Source organism: Hemitrygon akajei, chromosome 5 (genome assembly GCF_048418815.1).
Source record: "Hemitrygon akajei chromosome 5, sHemAka1.3, whole genome shotgun sequence".
Taxonomy (NCBI): domain Eukaryota; kingdom Metazoa; phylum Chordata; class Chondrichthyes; order Myliobatiformes; family Dasyatidae; genus Hemitrygon; species Hemitrygon akajei.
In genome coordinates, this window is record NC_133128.1 from 26,127,004 (window position 1) to 26,148,053 (window position 21,050).

The following is a 21,050-nucleotide window of genomic DNA, read 5'->3' on the forward strand; positions in this document are numbered from 1 at the left end:
ACTCCAGTGGGTTGGCCTTGGCAGTGGCATGCGGAGGCTGAACGTAAGGTGGACAGGGAGGTGCTGAGGAGGTTTCTGCGATATAGGCTTTGCCTCGAGGAGGCCGAGGTCAGGTTCGTATGGTTATCTTAAGCAATAATCTGTCTTTAAATGCTTGTAATGGATTTCTTATGGTCGCTTTCCGAAGTCTGAGGAGAAGGATGCCGAGTGTGAGCGGTATGTGTGTTTGGTGGTTTGTCTGGGAAGCTGCAGTAACCCCGTGTCCATTCCATAACCCGATGCATCCATCAGTGTTACAACCATAGATGCAAATGTGTCTTTATTTCATTTGTCTTCGTTATTGGATGGAAAGGTGAATGACTGATGTTGGACACCGCAGTTCCATGTAACTGGCCAATGGCAATAATGCTTCCTCACTCATTATCATTTTTTAAGATTATGGAGGTGGGGTGATGTTGTAGAAAAAGATCTGATTGGCAAGTTCCTTTTTAATGCTTATCAGTAAATTGTATAAAAACAAAAAAAAAAGTGTTGTTGCTTTTAAACTAATCAATTAGCACGATACTGTACTTAGCACAATTTCTGGAGATGTTTTGATTTTGCGGCTTCTTTCCTTACTCTGGTCTGCAGATTGTGGTAGGTTTATCTTCTGCATCAACGGGAATGCCTGTAACTAATAAGAGAAGTGCAGTAATAAATAGCTAGTGTTTGACTTGCTGCTATCCTTGCAACATAAGTACTGTATTGCTTTGCTGAGGGAGTGTGTTTCAGTTAAGAGAATATCTTTGGGATGAAAAATTAGTCTGTTTACCTGCCTGTTTTTCATCTGGCATTGAGGTATGCAGAAGGACAATTCTCAGATACAGTTTCTGGAGGTGAAGCTTCAACTTATTGGCTTGTTCAATAAAGCATGAGGCTTTGTTGACAGACACTCCTGTGTGTAGTGTCATTTTATGGACACACACAGTTTATGCATATAAGCGATCTTGCGTATTTGTATTTATTGTGTTTTTTAAATTGTGTTCTTCATATTTTTAGGATGCTGTATTGTATCTGGAGTAACAATTATCTTGTTCTCTTTTACACTTGTGTTCTGGAAATGACATTAAACAATTTTGAATCTTGTATTCAGTCTTTGCAAAGCAAAGGTGTACAAGCTAACTATCCTAATGTAGAACTTCCAGTGGTACTAAAGATGTCTTCTGTACTATGTATGGAACAAATTATAGCTCTTTCATATGAGTGGAATGTGTTCAAGTCATTCACAATACTAAGGGCTGCTTCAGAAGAAATGGTATGAAAGCATTACCGCTGAAGAGTATGGCGAACGCAAAGAATATAGAAGATAGTTTCAAACTTCTTGGCCTTAGTGTGGTATTGTTCCTTAACTTTGTTCTTCAAACAAGTTTGATCCAGAATTTAGAATGTGACATCTTGAAGAGCGTGGAAGGGGATAGAACAAGTATACTGCAGTTCCTCAATTTTATGGCATGTCTTCTCACTATGAATGAACAATATGAAAGTTTTGCTCCATCAGTAATGTGAATCTAATATGGAGAAGTGCCTTTTGTAGTTGCAAAGGTTAAAAGTGTATTTATTATCGAAGTATGTACGTAGTGTACAACCCTGAGATTCGTCTTCAACCTTCAGTCCGAAGTTTTAAAATTGAGTTTTGAGATGTTTCCTTCATTAGAAAAATACTGTAGAATTAGTTGCAGTTTATTTAAGAAAAAATAACTCTTATCCAATATTTTCTGAAGCTTGCTGCTGCTTCTCTGTGGCCTGTTATGAGCTCACTTTGTAGTTAAGTATAAAACCAAATATTATAGCATCTTGAGTTCAGTTAAAGCCGAAGGAAAATTTTGGCAGACAGCTGGGCAATCTCATTTGTAAGAAAATCCCGTGCTTTACTACTCATCCCTCAAATGTTTCTCTCCCAAGGTTCTAGATTTAAGATTATTTACTGTAATTCCCAGTACACAATTTTAAAGAAGAGCAAAATAATTGTTAGTCTGGCTCCAATGCAACACAAATAAAAGCCAGTATGATAAGGAACACAATAATATAAAATGACAAAATAAATGTAAATACATAAGATGGCTTATATGCATAGATTGTATATCCGTAAAGTGACGCTAGACACAGGAATCTCTGTACGTAAGGAGACTACCAGGAAATGATAAAATAGTAGTGGATGTGGAGGGGTGGGTTAGTGGGTGGAGGTTTTGATTAGCCTTATTGTTTGGGGAAAGCTCCAAAAATGCATTCAACTTTCTTTTAATGCCCCATTTGTGCTGCCTTCTCTATTTCATGACAATGGTGTCCTTTAAAAGACTCCCACCTGCCCTTTTATATCATGGAAGTTGGAGAAAAATTGGCATGTGCAAAAGCTGTAACCATGTGTTTGGCTAAGTTGGTAACACCTATGTTTCTACATTAGAAGGTAAAAATTATGTATTCCAAACTGTGGCTAAAATACATAAACTTGATGTTCTGCAATACTTCTGCAATCATTCAATGTTTGTAGTGAGATGCTGAAGATGTTCAATAGGTCAGTTGTGGAGAGCGCCCTCTTCTTTGTGGTGGCGTGTTGGAGAGGCAGCATTAAGAAGAGGGACGCCTCACGTCTTAATAAGCTGGTAAGGAAGGCGGGCTCTGTCGTGGGCAAAGTACTGGAGAGTATAACATCGGTAGCAGAGTGAAGGGCGCTGAGTAGGCTACAGTCAATTATGGAAAACCCTGAACATCCTCTACATAGCACCATCCAGAGACAGAGAAGCAGTTTCAGCGACAGGTTGCTATCGATGCAATGCTCCTCAGACAGGATGAAGAGATCAATACTCCCCAATGCCATTCGGCTTTACAATTCAACCGCCAGGAGTAAGATATGTTAAAGTGCCGGGGTTAGGACTCAATGTATTTAAGTAAACTACTTAAGAACTTTTTAAAAGCTATTATTAATGCTTTTTGAGAGGGTGATTTTAGATGCATATCATATTTTTACTGAGTTAAGTATTGTATGTAATTAGTTTTGCTACAATAAGTGTATGGGACATTGGAAAAAATGTTGAATTTCCCCATGGGGATGAATAAAGTATCTATCTATCTATCTATCTACTGAATAACGGTTGAACAATTGAATCCCTGATCATTCAAATGAGGTGTGACATAGCTCTGTCTAATGCTAAATTGGATATAGTGGAGAAAATACTTGTGTTGATCTGGAAGGTTAGAAGAAGCCAGTTTGTGTTGAATCTATCTTAGGATTTTTGGAGAGTTGCTACACTGGGCAATATGGATTTCTAAACAGAGCATGGATAAGGAAGCAATTTTTGATACCAAAAAAAAATGTTTTCAATTTTTATGTGTATTTTTGGAATGGATTAGTGAGAAGAGGCTTAACACCCAGAACCAAACGTCAAGGGATAGCGTTCTGTTTTCATTAAGAATGCTCAGAGACTTCTGTTTTCATCTGTCAAAGAGCCAAGATACCCCTTTGATAAATCTTTGGGATTTTAATTGGCACTTGAAGGCATATTTAATCACACATTAGTGAATTGGTGAAATGCTATTTAACAGCATCCAAATATCTACTGGCATGAATCAGTGAAAAATTTACACTCCTTGTGTGTACTGTGTAACCCTATGGAACTTAGTGTTCATGCAAGAGGTATTCTCACACAAAATGCTGGAGAAACTCAGCAGGTCAGGCAGCATTATGAAAATGAATTCTGAAAAGGTATTCATATTTTATCTTATTTATAATCATCAATGAAGAAACAAATGAACAAAAATTAATTTTAAATTTGATGTTCATTTTTGCATGTCTACATATTTTGAAGAATAAGTTTTTTTTAAAAAAAGTTCAAGTTCAAAGTAAATTTTATTATCAGACTACATACACGTCACCTGGGATTCTTTTTCTTGCAGGAATACTCAGCAAATCTATAGAACAGTAACTGTAAACAGGATCAGGGAAAGAGCAAGAAGGTGACAAACTGCAAATGTTAATATAAATAAATAGCAATAAATAAAGAGAACATGGAATAACAAGATAGAGTGCTCAAGTGAGATCATTGGTTGTGGGAATATGTCAATAGATGAGTGTAGTTTTCTTTTGTTCAAGAGCCTGATGGTTGAGGGGTAGTAACTGTTTTTGAACCTGGTGGTACAAGTCCTGAGGCATTTGTGCCAGCAGTGAGAAAAGAGTATGGCTTGGGTGGTGAAGATCTTTGATCCATCTTTGATGGATACTGCTGTCCTATGGCAGTGTTTCATGTAGATGTGCTCAATGGTTGGGAGGGCTTTACTGTGATGTACTGGGGCAAATCCACTACCTTTTGTAGGACTTTCCACGCAAAGGCATTGGTGTTCCCATACCAGGCCATAATGCAGCCAGGCAATATACTTTCCAAGACACATCTATAGAAGTTTGTTAAGGATTTTGATTACGTGCCGAATCTCTGCAGATGCCTAAAGAAGTGGAAGTGCTGTTGTGGTTTCTTTGAATTACGTTAATTTGATGGGTCCAGGACAGGTCCTCTGCGATAGTGACACCCAAGAATTTAAAGTTACTGACCCTTTCCACCTCTGATCCTCCAATGAGTACTGGCTCATGGTCTTCTGGTGACTTTAGGAGTAACAGAAGAAAGCATTGTCCATTAATTAGAATAACTTGGCATGTACTCTTCACGCAAACCTGAAGGGAAGGAGCATTGTCAAAAAATATCCAAAAAAAAGGCGGATATTTCAAACTGGCTAATTTTGAGACCTGATGTAGGGCCTCATCCTGAAAACCTCTCCATAGATGCTGTCAGACCTACTGAGTTCCTCTGGCATTTTGTGTGTGTTGCTTGGCATTTCCCAACATCTGTAGAATCTCTGGCGTCCTAGTTCTGAGCTGTCTTCTAACAGGAAAGAGGAGGCAAGTTAGTTAGATGGGGGAATGAAGATGTCATTTGGCCCCTTGAGGTTAACTGTAATGCAACTAGAGGAGATTAGAGACTTTGATAACTGTCCAAAAGGATTTAAAGATAGACGAGTGATTTTCAAAATTAATCTGTATTGAAGGTAATAGGTGTTACTAAAAAGGGCTTCTTTGGTTTGTTACGAGTAGGAATGCTTCTTTGTCTGTTAAAAGTTTCTCTTGCCGTTGTTTCACTTTAGAATGGCTGATATGGTAATTGTATTCACTTGTTAATCAATGGGGAATGTTATTGTGTTTTGTGAGGCTGGGACTTTGGGGGAGGGGTTGCGCGGGCTTGGGGAGTCCGGAGGGAGACGCCGAGGAAGGAGGACGTGCGCTCGGGAGACCACCGGGGAGTCCGAGGTGGGAGTTTCGGGAGGACGACCACCTAGGAGTCGAATGGTTCGCTGGATGAGCTCCACCGATGTGCACTAAACTGACTGAACTTTGATAAGTTGGCGCCTTTTGTTTTTTTTCTTGTATATGTATATATATATATATATATTGTACTGCCTAATACTCTTTTAATTTTAGTAAACTCTTTAAAGTGTATGTTATACTGGTATTTGTTGTGAGTTTGATACTGCCGGCGGGGGCGCGAGGCATAAACTCGATTCTCACAGCACCTGCGTGAACGGGAGGTGGGGTTGGTGTGTGGCTGGATTTCTTTTTCCCCTAGACATATACCAGCCTGTTGGGTAAGTGTTACATTTGTGGGGTGCTCGTCCCGGATTGGATTGTCAGGGGGCTGTGGAATCACGCAGGTAGTGAGGGTAATGGAGAGAGAGAAAATTGTTCGCTGGTGCCGATTTGAAGGTGTACCGGTACAGTACGCATGCGTAGTGAGCGGAGTGGATTTTCGAGTTTCGGGAGATGCGGTAGTGCGGGGGTTAAGTTTGGTGAAGGGTATGGGGCAGGTAGAATTGGTAGCTAGACGGTGTGGTAAAGTGATGGAGTCTAGCTGGGTGTTGGTTCGTACGAGTGCTGACGTCAGGACGTTGGAGCTGCCGGCGACGGTCAGTGTACCGGGGGAGGAGGGGCCGTGGGGGCTCCACACCCTCTCCGAGGATGAGGATGAGGAGACATTGGAGGAGGAGCTAGAGCTAGAGGAAAACCCCGGAGAGGTGGCAGGCACTAGCAAAGGGAGGAGGGAGCAGGGGGTCGTGACTAGGCCCCGCTCCCCAGGTAGGGTGGAAGCCTCCGAGCTGGCAGCCGCACTTAACTCCCTGGTGGGAGTGGCCGAGAGGCCACAGCTGAAGCTGGGGGTGTTCTCCGGAGCCAAGCCTACTCCGGACGGGGAGGTGGACTATGAGACCTGGATCGAGCATACGTCCTTGATGTTAGAGGAGTGGCCAGGCTCGGAGGAGGAGAAGCGGCAGCGATTGGTGGGAAGTTTGAGGGGTTTAGCAGCCAAAACAGTTCGGGAGTTGAAAGCTGAAAAGTCTGGGGCCTCAGTGGAGGAATGTATAGAAGTTTTGGAGGGAGCGTTTGGGTTGTCAGGGGAACCCTGGCTGCTTTTAGCAGAGTTCCAACGCCTGGAACAATGGAGAGGGTCTCGGGGCTGTTCTGTACCAGGAGCATGGCAAAGCATTGAGACCGGTAGCCTTTGTCAGCCGAAGCTTGTCGCCATCGGAGAGAAACTATCCCACTCACAAGTTGGAGTTCCTGGCGCTGAAGTGGGCGGTGGTGGACAAGTTGGGCGATTACCTGTACGGAGCCAAGTTTGAGGTGCGAACGGATAACAATCCGCTCACTTATATTTTGACTTCGGCAAAGCTGGATGCCACAGGACATCGGTGGCTGGTGGCCTTGTCGGTATATGATTTCAGCCTGAGGTACCGGCCCGGAAGCAAGAATGTCGATGCGGATGCTTTGTCTCGTCGGGAGCCGGGGGAACAGGAGAGGGATGAGGAGTGGGAGAGTGTCCCTGCCCCTGGAGTGAAGGCGATGTGCCAGTTTGCTATCACCGTGAAGGCCGAGGGAAGAGGGAGGCTGGAACGAGCCGTGGACCATTTGGGGGGTTTTGACGACGCCATACCCCTAGCTTACTGTGACCTGACCGCACTACGGACTAAACAGTTGCCGGAACTGAGTCCGGGGGAAGTGGCCGCTGCTCAGCAAAATGACCCGGGCATTGGCACAGTGTGGAGAGCGGTCGAGAGGGGGGATGGGGCGTTGGCTGAGAAGACGAAACACCCATTCGTGCCCCTGTTGTTGAAGGAGTGGTCTCGGTTGAAGTTAAAGAATAAAATCTTGTACCGGGTAACGGCGCCTCCGGACCAACCCCACTGTTGGCAACTGGTTCTGCCGGAGGAGTATCGGCAGGCTGTACTCCAGGCCCTACATGATGATTCTGGACACTTGGGGGTGGAAAAGACCTATGGATTACTCAAAGCCCGGTTCTACTGGCCCCGGATGAGGGTGGAAGTCGAAGAATACTGTAGGGGCTGCAGTCATTGCATCCGGAGGAAGACCCTGCCCACGTTGGCGGCTCCAGTGTCGCACTTGCAGAGTGCGGGACCTCTGGACCTGGTATGTATGGATTTTCTGTCGATTGAACCTGACACCAGCAACACCGCGAATGTCTTAGTCATCACCGATCATTACACTCGCTATGCTCAGGCATTTCCCACTAAGGATCAGAAGGCGACGACAGTGGCGAAGGTGTTATGGGAGAAGTATTTTGTTCATTACGGCCTTCCCAGGCGAATCCATAGCGATCAGGGGCGGGACTTTGAGAGCCGCCTTATCCATGAATTACTGACTATGCTTGGGGTTGAGAAATCCAGGACTACCCCGTATCACCCACAGGGAGATCCGCAGCCAGAGAGGTTCAACCGGACCCTGTTGGATATGCTTGGGACGCTGGAGATTGGGCAGAAAAGCAGGTGGAGTCGTCATATTGGACAATTGGTTCACTGTTACAATTGTACTCGCAATGATGCTACAGGATATTCGCCCTATTATCTGATGTTCGGGCGGGAAGCGAGGTTGCCCATTGACTTGTGTTTTGGGGGTGAAGTGGGTGAATTACCCGGGAAGTCCCATCTAAAGTATGTGTCTGACATGAAGAGGGAGTTACAGCGGGCGTACGAGTTGGCCGAGGCGGCGGCTACCAAACAAAATCAGAGGAATAAGATGCGGTATGATCGAAAGGTGAAGTTTGTTCAATTATTGCCGGGCGACCGGGTCCTTTTACGGAATTTGGGACTCCCTGGTAAGCACAAGTTGGCAGACCGATGTAATAGAGAGCCAGATGCCGAACCTGCCAGTTTACCGGGTGAAACCTGAGGATGGGAAAGGGCCTATCAAGGTACTCCATCGGAATCACCTGCTGCCGCTGGGTCAAGCGGTGCAGGTGGATACGGAGCCAGAGTGGGAGGTTACGCCCAGTACAAGGACTCTGCGAGGGTGCAGAGAAAGGGAAGAGACCGCTGCTGAAGAGCGGGGACGGGTCCCTCGCCCGGAAATGGCTACTGATTCGGAAGAGGACGACTCAGATGAGTGGCCCCTGTTCCCATTCGCTGGTGCTCCAGTACCCGGAGAGGAGGCTCCTGGCCCTTCCCATACTGAATTGGGTGAGAGGAGGGAAGGTCTTGAGGGCTAGATGGAGAGGCAGCCAACAGTGGTGGGAGAGAGGGTGGAGCCTGAGCGTGAGCCGGAGAGATCTCAGGTGAGGGAGGACCCCCGTGAGGAAGGGGGTGAGGGTCTGTCAGGGAGACCTGGGGTGTCCGAGACAGTGGGTTCGCAGGTGGAGAGGGAGCCCAGGGGGGCAGAAGGGGTATGGAGATCTCAGAGGATTAGGCGCCCCCCAGAGCGGTTGACATATGTGGTACCCGGAGAACCGAGTGTGATTTCTTCTGCTCTGGGTAGTTATGTCACTGCTTTCTGCACCTGGGTTGGGTTTTGGGTGTTGCAAGAAGCTTTGGGGAACTCTAGTAATGCCATGAGGGCATGACATTTGCTGGTGGGGAGAGAATGTACAATGTCCTGTGTATGTTACTAAAAAGGGCTTCTTTGGTTTGTTACGAGTAGGAATGCTTCTTTGTCTGTTAAAAGTTTCTCTTGCCGTTGTTTCACTTTAGAATGGCTGATATGGTAATTGTATTCACTTGTTAATCAATGGGGAATGTTATTGTGTTTTGTGAGGCTGGGACCTTGGGGGAGGGGTTGCGCGGGCTTGGGGAGTCCGGAGGGAGACGCCGAGGAAGGAGGACGTGCGCTCGGGAGACCACCGGGGAGTCCGAAGTGGGAGTTTCGGGAGGACGACCACCTAGGAGTCGAATGGTTCGCTGGATGAGCTCCACCGATGTGCACTAAACTGACTGAACTTTGATAAGTTGGCGCCTTTTGTTTTTTTTCTTGTATATGTATATATATATATATATATATATTGTACTGCCTAATACTCTTTTAATTTCAGTAAACTCTTTAAAGTGTATGTCATACCGGTATTTGTTGTGAGTTTGATACTGCCGGCGGGGGCGCGAGGCATAAACTCGATTCTCACAGCACCTGCGTGAACGGGAGGTGGGGTTGGTGTGTGGCTGGATTTCCTTTTCCCCTAGACATATACCAGCCTGTTGGGTAAGTGTTACAGGTGAATGGAGTTTGACATTTGCAGCAGACTTTAGAACAAGTTTACAGAGGGTAGAATGACGAAGGATTGGGAATGCATTGGAATACAGTAGTAAAAGGTAGAGGTAGCAAATATAGACAAGCATTTTAACAGCAGATGAGCTGACCAGGTACAAATGTGATGTAACAACTGTGGAAATAAGTGGTCTTTCATTGGCACCAAGTATATGGGCTGAAGTTTTATTGTATGAGTAAATACACCAAGGGTGTAAATAGTCCAAATTGCTTCACACTATCAGATAGAGACCGGGCTTATGGAAAAAGACTTGTAGTTTTCCCTTTTCTAGGCTAATACTTGGAATTGGATGGACTGTCTTGTGAGGAAAGTAGACTCCATGTTCCGCATCTACTAGATTTTGGGGAGAGGTGGGAATTGATTGAAACCAAGATCCTGTGATCAGAATGAGGGATCTGTGATCTGTCCTACTGAAGGGTCTCGGCCCAAAACAGCTGTACTTTTTCCCATAGGTGCTGCCTGGCCTGCTGAGTTCCTCCTGCATTTTGTGTGTGTTGCTTGGAACTCCAGCATCTGCAAATTTTCTCTTGTTTGTGATCCTAATGAGTTGTCCATGTTGTTTCATTGAGGTAGTGAGTCTTTGGAATTTTACTTTCATTCCTTTATTTTAGGAAGAGAGTCTTTCCATATTTTAACAGAAAGGTTGATAGTGTCTTGGTAAGCATATAGTAAGCATATAGTATATGGTAAGCATATAGTGTCTTGGTACTTGCATAAAGTGAAATTGTGGTATTCAACTTGCAATTAATCACCCACGATCTCCATCAAATAGCGCAGGAAACTCGAGGGTTCATTTGCTCTTTTTTCGGATTTTTAGTTGAAGACCAGTTTGCTGCTGTTACGTTGCTTGTCTGACATACATTGACGGTGGGAGGGTGGAAAGGTGATGGTTAAAAAGAGCTGGGCATCATCAGCAAGCAGTTGGAAAATGTAGCTGTTCCCATGTTGCCATGGGGTGGTATGCAGCTGAGAAATGGGAAGGGAGTCAGGTGGTTTTCTTGAAGGGCAATTGGGTGTAAACATTGGAAGAGGTTAATTGCAGATATTTCTGTCACTACTGCCAGATAGATAATGGAGCCAGGTGACTGCAGGACTGTTGACTCACAGTTTCTGTTCAGAAAACTTAAGTTTCCAATGCTTGGAGTCAGGATTTACGTACTCATAAATATATCTACGTTAAAGGCACATTTTTAAAAATTGTTTTATTTGTCTTGCACATAATGTTGATTCTTCATTTTCCCTAACCTGTGTTGAGAATGTTAAAAGTAGTTATGGCTGGAGAAAAAGTATTGGCCATTGCGAGCTGAACAAAGAAATTTCTTTTACGCAGGAGTCAGAATGCAGATATCCAGCCTTCTGTTGTGTTCGAGGCTGAGATAGAATTTAGCCTTGAGGGACATCGAGATAAGGGATTATTCAAATACTTTGATTTTTATGAAATATTGCGGCAGGAAAAACATGCCAGATGGTCTGCACTTAACATTAATGTATTTGTTGTTGCTTCCCTGGAACTATTTACAAACTTGATAATGTACATGAATCTCCTTATTAGTACAAAGTTTACAGTTTTGCCTCTTTCTGATCTGAATGAACGATCTAAGATGCTGTTGAATAAAAAACAATATAACTCTAAAAGTCGCAGGTCTGAACAGGAAGTAGAGATTTCTGCGCACACCCTGCCCTTTGTTGCTACTTGTTGTGATTATTCATACTTTCCTTATGCTGAATAGTAACTTGAACATCTTCCAGAACTGGTTCAATAGACTGCATTATAGATGGTCATTGGGCGTTCATGACAAGATACATGAGGAAAGATGCAATCGTGTTTTTAAAATAAGAGACTGGAATTATTACCTAACTGTTAGTATTCTGCTCTATCTCTTCCTTCTGCCCCCACTGAATTATTCTCAATATTTTAAAAAAAATTGTCCAGTACATTTTTTTTCAAAACAATCTTTTTCCACACTTTTTCAAATGCTACGGTGCAAAACTCTTAGGCATGCCAGATTTTTAAATATGATTTCAGATGGTATGGCCTCCACAAAGCCCTGATCTCAACATCGAGGTTTGGGATTACCTGGAGAGACAGAATTAAGTGAGTTAGCCAAAAGTCTTCTGAAGAACTGTGGCAAGTTCTCCAAGATGCTTAGAACAACCGACCAGCCAATTTTCTTATAAAATTGCATGACAGTGTACCTAAGACCAGAAGACACAGGAGCAGAATTAGGGCATTCAAACCTTCAAATCTGCTCCGCCATTTCATCATGGTGGATCCATTTCCCCCTCAACCCATTCTCCTGCCTTCCCCATGTAACTCTTCCTGCCCTGACTAATCAAGAGCTTATTAACCTCTGCCTTAATTAAATACACCCAATGACACAGCCTCCACAGCCACCTGTAGCAATGAGTTCCACAGATTCGCCTCCCTCCTGTTTCAAGAAATTCCTCCTCATCTCTGTTCTAAATTAATGTTCCTCTATTCTGAGGCTGTGCCCTCTGGTCCAAGACTCTCCACCAGAGGACACATCCTCTCCACATCCACTCTATCTAGGCCTTTCAGCATTTGATAGGTTTCAATGAAATACCCCCCACCCCATCATTCTATTAAATTCTAGCAAGTAAAGGCTGAGAGCCATCAGTTTCTCCTCATACGATAAACCTTTCATTTGCAGAATCAATCTCGTGAACCTCCTCTGAACCCTCTCCAATTTCAGCACATCCTTTCTTAAATGAGGCCCAAAATTGCTAACAATATTCCAAATGAGGCTTCACCAGTACTTATAAAGCTTCAGCATTATTTCCTTTCTTTTATATTCTAGTCCTTTCCAAATTAGTGCTAACATTACATTTGCCTTTCTCACCACTAACTTAACCTGCAAATTAACTTTTAGGGAATCCTGCACAAGAACTCCCAAGTAACTTTGCACCTTGGAGCTTTGAATTTTTTCCCCCCCATTTAGAAAATAGTCTTGTGCTTTTATTTCTTCTGCCAAAGTGCATGACCATACACTTCCCAAAACTGTATTCCATTTGTCACTTCTTTGTCCATTTTCCTAATCTGTCCCAATTCCTTCTGCAGCTTCCTTGCTTCCTCAACACCAGCTGTCCCTCCACCTATCTTCGTATCGTCCACAAACTTGCCCACAAAGCCATCAGTGCTGTCATTGAAATCATTAATGTGCAATGTAAAAAGAAGCAGTTCCAACTCCAATTCCTGCAGAACACCGCTAGTTACTGGCAGCCAATCAGAAAAGCTCCTTTTATTTCCACTCTTTGTCTTACGCCCATCAGCCAATGCTCTATCCATGCTAGTATCTTTCCTGTACTACCATGGACACTTGTCTTGTTAAGCAGCCTCATGTGTGGCACCTTGTCAAAGGCCTTCTGAATATCCAAGTACAAAATTTCCACCAATTCTCCATTGTCTATTTTGCTTGTTATTTCTTCAAGTAATTCCAACAGATTTGTCAGGCAGGATTTTCCATTGAGGAAACCATACTGTCTAAGGTCCATTTTATCATATGCCTCCCAAGTATCTCGAGACTTCATCTTTAATAATTGACTCCAATATCTTCCCAACTACTGAGGTCAGACTAACTGGCTTATAATTTCCTTTCGTCTGCCTCCTTCCCTTCTTGAAGAGTGGAGTGACATTTGAAATTTTCCACTCCTGCAGAATCATTCTAGAATCTAGTGATTCTTGAAAGATCATTACTAATGCCTTCCTAAGAGAATTAATGCAGTTTTAAAGGCAAATGGAGGACACACTGAATATTGATATTTAGGTTTTTTTTTACTGCTGTTTATAGTACATTTTCTGTTACTTAGAAACCCCATTATTTTTGAAAGCACCTTAGCTTTACAGATTTTTTTTACATGTGCCTAAGACTTGCACGGTACTGTATCAAGAACAGAATATTTACAGTATGTAGGAGCTATGCAAATGATTTTAAAATTTAATTTGATTTCCTCTGAAAGCAATCATTTAATTAAATACATCTAATTCAGTATTTTAAATCACTTTATATTAAAAAGAAAGGAAAACGGTTGTCTTCCATCTGAACATTTAGGACATTACTAAATAACACACCTGCTGTTCTGGATCTTTTCAGTGATTTCAAGTTTCCCTGGCCCCCATCTTATTTTTACTATGGATGTCCAGTCCCTATACACCTCTATCCCTCCATCAAGAAGGCCTCAAAGCTCTCTTTCTTTCTGGACACCAGATGGCACCAGTAGCCCTCCAACATTACTCTCCTCCCTCTAACAAAACTTGTCCTCACTCTGAATAATTTCTCCTTTGGCTCCTCCCACTTCCTTCAAACAGAAGGGGTAGCCATGGGTCCCAGCTACGCCTGCCTTTTTGCATGCTACACAGAGCAGTGTATGTTCCAAGCCTGCATCCCCCACTTTTCCTACACTACATCGGTGTCTACATTGGTGCAGCCTCCTGCACCCATGCGGAGCTCATCAACTGCCTCCAACTTCCACCCTGCCTTTTTCCAACACCTCCCTCCCCTTTCTTGATCTCACTGCCTCCATCTCTGGAGACAGCTTATCTACTGATGTCTATTATAAACCCACATACTCTCAAAGCTGCCTGGACTATACCTCGTCCCACCCTGTTACTTGTAAAAAGGCCATAGATTCAGGAACAGTTCCTGCTGATTGGAGGGTGGCTAATGTTGTCCCACTTTTCAAGAAAGGAGGGAGAGAGAAAACAGAATTATTGACCGGTTAGCCTGACGTCAGTGGTGGGAAAGATGCTGGAGTCAATTATAAAAGAGGAAATTACGACGCATTTTGATAGCAGTAGAAGGATCAGTCCGAGTCAGCATGGATTTATGAAGGGAAAATCATGCTTGACTAATCTTCTGGAGTTTTTTGAGGATGTAACTATGAAAATGGACAAGGGAGAGCCAGTGGACTTTTGATAAAGTCCCACATAGGAGATTAGTGGGCAAAATTAGGGCACATGGTATTGGGGGCAGAGTACTGACATGGATTGAAAATTAGCTGGCTGACAGGAAACAAAGAGTAGTGATTAACGGGTCCCTTTCGGAATGGCAGGCTGTGACCAGTGGGGTACTGCAAGGTTCGGTGCTGGGATCGCAGCTGTTTACAATATACATTAATGATTTGGATGAAGGGATTAAAAGTAACATTAGCAAATTTGCTGATGACACAAAGCTGGGTGGCAGTGTGAAATGTCAGGAGGATGTTATGAGAATGCAGGGTGACTTGGACAGGTTAGGTGAGTGGGCAAATGTATGGCAGATGCAGTTTAATGTGGATAAATGTGAGGTTATCCACTTTGGTGCCAAGAACAGGAAGGCGGATTACTATTTAAATAGAGTCAAGTTAGGAAAAGGGGAAGTACAATGAGATCTAGGTGTTCTTGTACATCAGTCAATGAAAGCAAGCATGCAGGTACAGCAGGCAGTGAAGAAAGCTAATGACATGCTGGCTTTTATAACAAGAGGAATTGAGTATAGGAGTAGAGGTCCTTCTGCAGCTGTACAGGGCCCTGGTGAGACCCCACCTGGAGTATTGTGTGCAGTTTTGGTCTCCAAATTTGAGGAAGGACATTCTTGCTATTGAGGGAGTGCAGCGTAGGTTCACAAGGTTAATTCCCGTAATGGCGGGACTGTCATATGTTGAAAGATTGGAGCGACTGGCTTGTATACACTGGAATTTAGAAGGATGAGAGGGGATCTGATTGAAACATATAAGATTATTAAGGGATTGGACACGCTGGAGGCAGGAAGCATGTTCCCACTGATGGGTGAGTCCAGAACCAGAGGCCACAGTTTAAGGATAAGGGGTAGGCCATTTAGAACAGAGATGCAGAAAAACTTTTTCACCCAGAGAGTGGTGGATATGTGGAATGCTGTGCCCCAGAAGGCAGTGGAGGCCAAGTCTCTGGATGCATTCAAGAGAGAGTTAGATAGAGCTCTTATAGATTGCGGGGTCAAGGGATATGGGGAGAGGGCAGGAACGGGGTACTGATTGTGTATGATCAGCCATGATCACAGTGAATGGTGGTGCTGGCTAGAAGGGCCAAATGGCCTACTCTTTCACCTATTGTCTATTATCACCATCTGCCTTCTGTGGGCAAGCCAATTCCAAGTCCACACAGCCAAGTTTCCCTGGATCCCATGCCTCCAGACTTTCTGAATGAGCCTACAATTTGTCATACATCTCACTAAAATTCATATGCATTATATCCACCGCTCTACCTTCATCAATTTGTTTTGTCACTTTCTCAAAATGTCACTTAGACTCGTGAGGCACAATTTGTCCCTAACTCAAATCCAACTATGCTTCTCTAATGCTTGTAAATCCTGACTCTTAAGATCCTCTCCAGGACTTTGCCCACTGCTGATAGAGACTCACTGGTCTATAATTCCCAGGATTATCCCTATTTCCTTCCTTGAACAAAGGAATAAATCTGCCATCCTCTAATTGTCTGGTACTATTCCTGTGGCCAGTGAGGTCACAACAGTCAATACCAACAGTGCAGCAATTTCTACCCTCGTTTCCCATAGTAATTTAAGGTTCATCTCATTCGGCCCCAGGGATTTATCTATTTCAATGTTTTTCAAAAGTTCCAGCACAGCCTCTTTCTTAAACTGTACATGTTCCAGCACATTAGCCTGCTCTACACTGACTTCATGTTCATCAAGGTCCCTCTCACTGGTTAATACTGAAGCAAAGTATTCATTAAGGATCTCACTTATCTGACTCTAGGCATGTTTCCTTTTTTTAAAATCCCTGAATAGTTGTACCTTCTCTCTACTCATCCTGTTGTTCTTCATTTGCCTCAGGCTATTCTCTAATCCTGCTTGCCAAGGTCTTCTTATGTCCCCTTCTAGATGTCCTAAATTCCTCTTAAACTCTTTCTTCCTCTTGGCTAAATGTTCTACCTCTCTTGTCACCCATGGTTCCTTCACCTTGCTATCCTTCCCATACTTCAATGGGACAAATCTATGCAGAACCCAGTTTAAGTGTTCCCTATACAATGTCCACATTTCCATTGTACATTTCCCTAAGCACATCTGTTCCCAATTTGTGCTCCCAAGTTCTTGCATTAGAGCATCAATGACCACAACATAGTAGTTCCAAGTACTGATCCATGCTTTTAAGTTCATCGCCCATGTTCCTGATTCTTGCGTTAAATTAGACACATTTCAAACCACCCAACTAATTGCATTTTTGCCTTACTCACTGCCTGTCCTTCTTCGCCGTGTCTCTGCACAGTGCATTTACCTTTACATCAATTGCTCCTATCATCTGACCTTTCACTCTGGTTCCCATCCCCCTGACAACCTAATCTATACCCTCCCTAGCAGCTCTAGCAAACCTGCCCTCAAGAACGCTGGTTCCTCGAGTTCTGTTGTAATCTATCTGTACTGTACAGCTTCTGCCTTCCCCAGAAGAGATCCCAAAGATGGACAAATAGGACACTCTGCCCATACACCAATTCTTCAGCATATCATTAAAAATAAGAAATAAAAATGGTGGTAGGCCATTTGGCACCTTGTGTCTGCTCCACCTTGTACAGTCACCAAACCTGTATTTTGAACTATTTCCCAGTTTGGAACTGTTCGTACAACATGGGCAACATTATCTGAATTACGTAAGGATAACATAATGGGTGAACAATGACACATTGTTCATAATAGAAACAGTTCTACATAATTCACATAGACTGTCGTTGAGTTGTTGTGTTCACTTTAAGAGTTGGTGTCTGACGTGATGACATCAGTGTAAGGCAAACTGTCTTTTAGTTTGTTCGTAATGGAAGTAAAGGGCTGCGGCTTTTGTTAAGCACATAAAATGACTCTTGCATGTTTTATTCTCAAAATCCTACGTTGGTGACCCTAAAGCACTTGGACGATTCCAGAGTTACTTAATGACGTAGACCAACACAGTGACTTTGAAGTTGCATTTGTCTTGGAGCAACGCGCTGCCTCATGGTTTGCACAGGTTCATGCAGCAAGAAATCACCGTGGACAAAACTGAATTTTACTACATTGTAGCATCACTGAGGAGTTCCTCTGCAGCCAGAGTGGCAAGTCTACTGAAAGATCTGAAAAATATGTCACTCTGAAAACTCACCTGATACAGACTTCTGGACTGTGAGTCTGAGTATACCAAACAGTTGCTCTCCTTGCCTGGTCAGGGTGACACTGGGACTTCAGAACTAATGGACCACATGCCATCTCTCCTGGGCAATCACCATCCTTCTTTTATTTTTAAAGACTGCCTGATCAAGTTCACAGGGTCCTTGCTAATACAGCCGTGAAGGGCTATGGGGAGCTTGCTGAAGTGGCCAATAGTCTACACTCAGTCAGACAGAGATGCCTCGTTCCTCCTTTACCTGTCTCAACAAGTCCTGTCACCAGAGCCTCCAACAGATTTGTTCAGAGCTGCAGGCACTAGACAATGCTGGGTCAGTGTTTTTACCATGCATGCTTTGGTTAAAAAGCCAAGAAGTGTGGACCACCATGCAGCCTTGATGGTGGGTTCCAGCTGTCACCTATTGTTTGTTATGTACACCCTCTTCAGGGCACTGTGTCCCCTATGTCACGGGTGCTCTTGTGAGTCTGCTGCCAGCATTGCCCATTGATTATATGGCAGAGAGCGATGGACCCTCACAGGAAACCGCCAGCGGTAGCAGGATCCAGACTTAGAGGACATGACTCGTGATGCTTTGCTTCAGTGGACAATGTTATATATGGGATTTTGTCTTGGCTAATGTTGCTAGTCCCCTGCTCAGTGCAGGTTTCCTTTGCACCAAAGTACTGTTTACCAAAGTTAGATCTCATCTGTGGATGCAAAGGACTTTGAGTCATTTCTCTGCTCCCCCAGTAAGTTCCCCACGATGACTCTGTCGAGCACGTGCATCACCATGTGGGAATTCACTCGCCTGCTGGGCGAATTCCCAGTCCACACCACGTCCACATTCTCCACTACAGCCACAAAACATGGGGTCGTGCCCCACATTCCCATAACTGGCCCGCCAGTCCATGCCTGTACACGTAGACTGGACTCAGAAATGCTGCCCCGTGTGAAGCCAGACTTTGTAAACATGAAAATGTTTAGCATTGTATACAGGTTGACTAGCTCTTCACCCCTGCACATTGTGCCTAAGTCCAATAGTGATTGCCATCCATGCAACGATTACTAGCAGCTTAATGTGGCCACCACTCCTGGCCCCACATATTTCTTGGCATGTTTAGCTGGAAAAATATTTTTTTGCTCAAGTGGACTTAGTGATGGGCTACTTGTGTACATTGAGGACATTCCCAAAACTGCTGTTATAACCCTGTTTGGCCTTTTTGAATTTCTGTGAATGCCATTTGGGCTAAAAAAAAAAGTTCAGACTTTTTAGCGACTAATGGATACTGTTAAGATTTTGTTTTTGTTTACCTGAACGACAGACTTGTTACCAGCGCATTCAAAACCGAACGTTTATCACATTTCCATAGACTCTTCAAGTGCTTAAGCCAACGTGGGCAGTTGGGGTTGGCTACCGTTGACTTTGTCTGCCACCACATCTTTGCAGAAGGTGTAACATCCCTGTCATCAAAGCCACCATTATTATGGACTTTCCATTGCCTCGCACTTCAAAGCACTGCAGGAGATTTTAGATATGGTGAATTTCTACCACTGTTTCATTCCATGTGCTGCTGAACTTATGATCCCCTGGTATAGTGCCCTTAAAGGCAGTTCCCCTTATTGTGCATTTGAGTTGTCAGTGGAAATGATCAGAGCATTTGACGATACAAGTGAGTTCTTTAGAATGCAACCCTACTGATGACTCAGACTGTGCTGTGGGTGCAGAGCACAAACAGAGGCATGTTGCAGCCACCCGCCTTCAGCTGACAGTTTCACACCCCTCTCCCCCCCACCCCCCAAAAGGAAGTACAGCATGTTTGACCGCGATCTTCTCTGTCTCTACTAGCTGGCTGTCTGCCATTCATTCACCGTAGTCTCCTCGTGCATGCGATGGTCAAAGCGTCAAACCCTGCCATCTGGCCTACATTTCGGAATTTATGACTGATATTCAGCATGTCAAAGGGAAAAATAATGCTGTGGCTGATTACCTCTGGCCCACGTACACATCGGGGTTGACTATGCCGGCACAACAGCTGACCGAGCTACCAACCCAGCAGTCGTGGGCCTGCAGTTGGCTGGCACCAAGACTGAGGATGCAGGAGTTTAACTCCTCTGCGATGTCTCATCCAGTCGCCCTTGCTCCATAGTGTCTGCAAACTAGAGGCGCACTGTTTGAACTCCATTCATTGCCTCTCTCATCTGGGCAGGACGGCTTCACAGAATCTGGTTGCTTTAAAGTTTGTGTGGCACGCTCTTAGGAAGGGCATGCAAAACTGGAGTGCAGCTTGAGTTGAATGTCAGCTGTGGAAAATTAACCATCACTTTTCAGGCATTATCGGCACCTTTTGAGGTCCCTGAGCAATGGTTTGCCCACAACAATGTGAACCTGATTGGTCTACATTTTGAGCAGACTCGATGGGCCAGATGGCCTAATTCTGCTCCTATGTCTCATAGCCTTGTTATCCTTTCTTAGATAAAGGGCCCCAAACTGCTAACAATACCCCAAGTGAGGCCTCACCAGTTCTTAATAAAGCCTCAACATTACATCTTTGAAGCATGCATTTAGTTGCAGAAAATACTGAAAATGCTTTTGGAAAGGGGATCAGTTAATATTTCAAGTCAAACATTAATTCTGTTTCACTTTGCACAGATAAAGCTTCACCTTGTTAACATTTTCTGCATTTTCTGTTTCTATTTCAGGTTTTCCAGCTTCTGCAGTTTTTTTGATTTGACTGTAAACATCACTTATTAATGTCAAATGCAGTCCCTAAAAATAAAATGAAGCACCTTTTGTTTTAGCATTCATATATTGTGCACTTTTAAAAGAGAGAATGTTGTATACATTATTTGCTAGAATGGAGCAATTCCTAGAGAATGGAGAGAGAGACTATTGGAAAATAAATAATTGTGTTTTTTTCTTCCACTTAGATTCTGAAGTGATTTTGACTGCTGAAGACACCTTTGGTTGAATATTTGGTGGAAGGTCTCAACATCTCTTTAAAATGGCAGGGTTCCTGGACAATTTTCGCTGGCCGGAATTTGAATGTTTTGATTGGGGAGAAAGCAGAAATACCATTGCATCTATAGTTGCTGGAGTGTTGGTAAGCTTCATTAATAAACTAAATTGTAAACTTATGAATTCTTTAGTGTTTGCTATGTATAGTTAGATGCCAGCAATTTATCATACAGAAAGAACAAAATGAAAATTTTCTTGGCGTTATTCATGAAAGTGAAATCAAGATGTCAGCAATTTCAGCATATAAGCAAGAAACCACAATCCTTTTCACTTGTCCTGTTACAGTATGT

At 43.6% G+C, this 21,050-nt stretch overlaps 1 protein-coding gene across 2 annotated transcripts in view; it reads left to right on the forward strand.

Moving 5' to 3' along the window:
• Nucleotides 1-21,050, forward strand: part of LOC140727564 (transmembrane protein 50B) — a 75,942-nt gene continuing 54,892 nt past the window's right edge. The window contains exons 1-2 of one of the 2 annotated variants that reach the window (XM_073045052.1): nt 1-108; nt 20,673-20,845. In XM_073045052.1, coding sequence (XP_072901153.1) covers nt 20,747-20,845 — 99 coding nt within the window. In that variant the 5' untranslated portion in view covers nt 1-108; nt 20,673-20,746. Of the gene's footprint in view, nt 114-20,672; nt 20,846-21,050 lie in introns of both variants that reach the window. The other variant, XM_073045051.1, reaches the window with a different exon arrangement.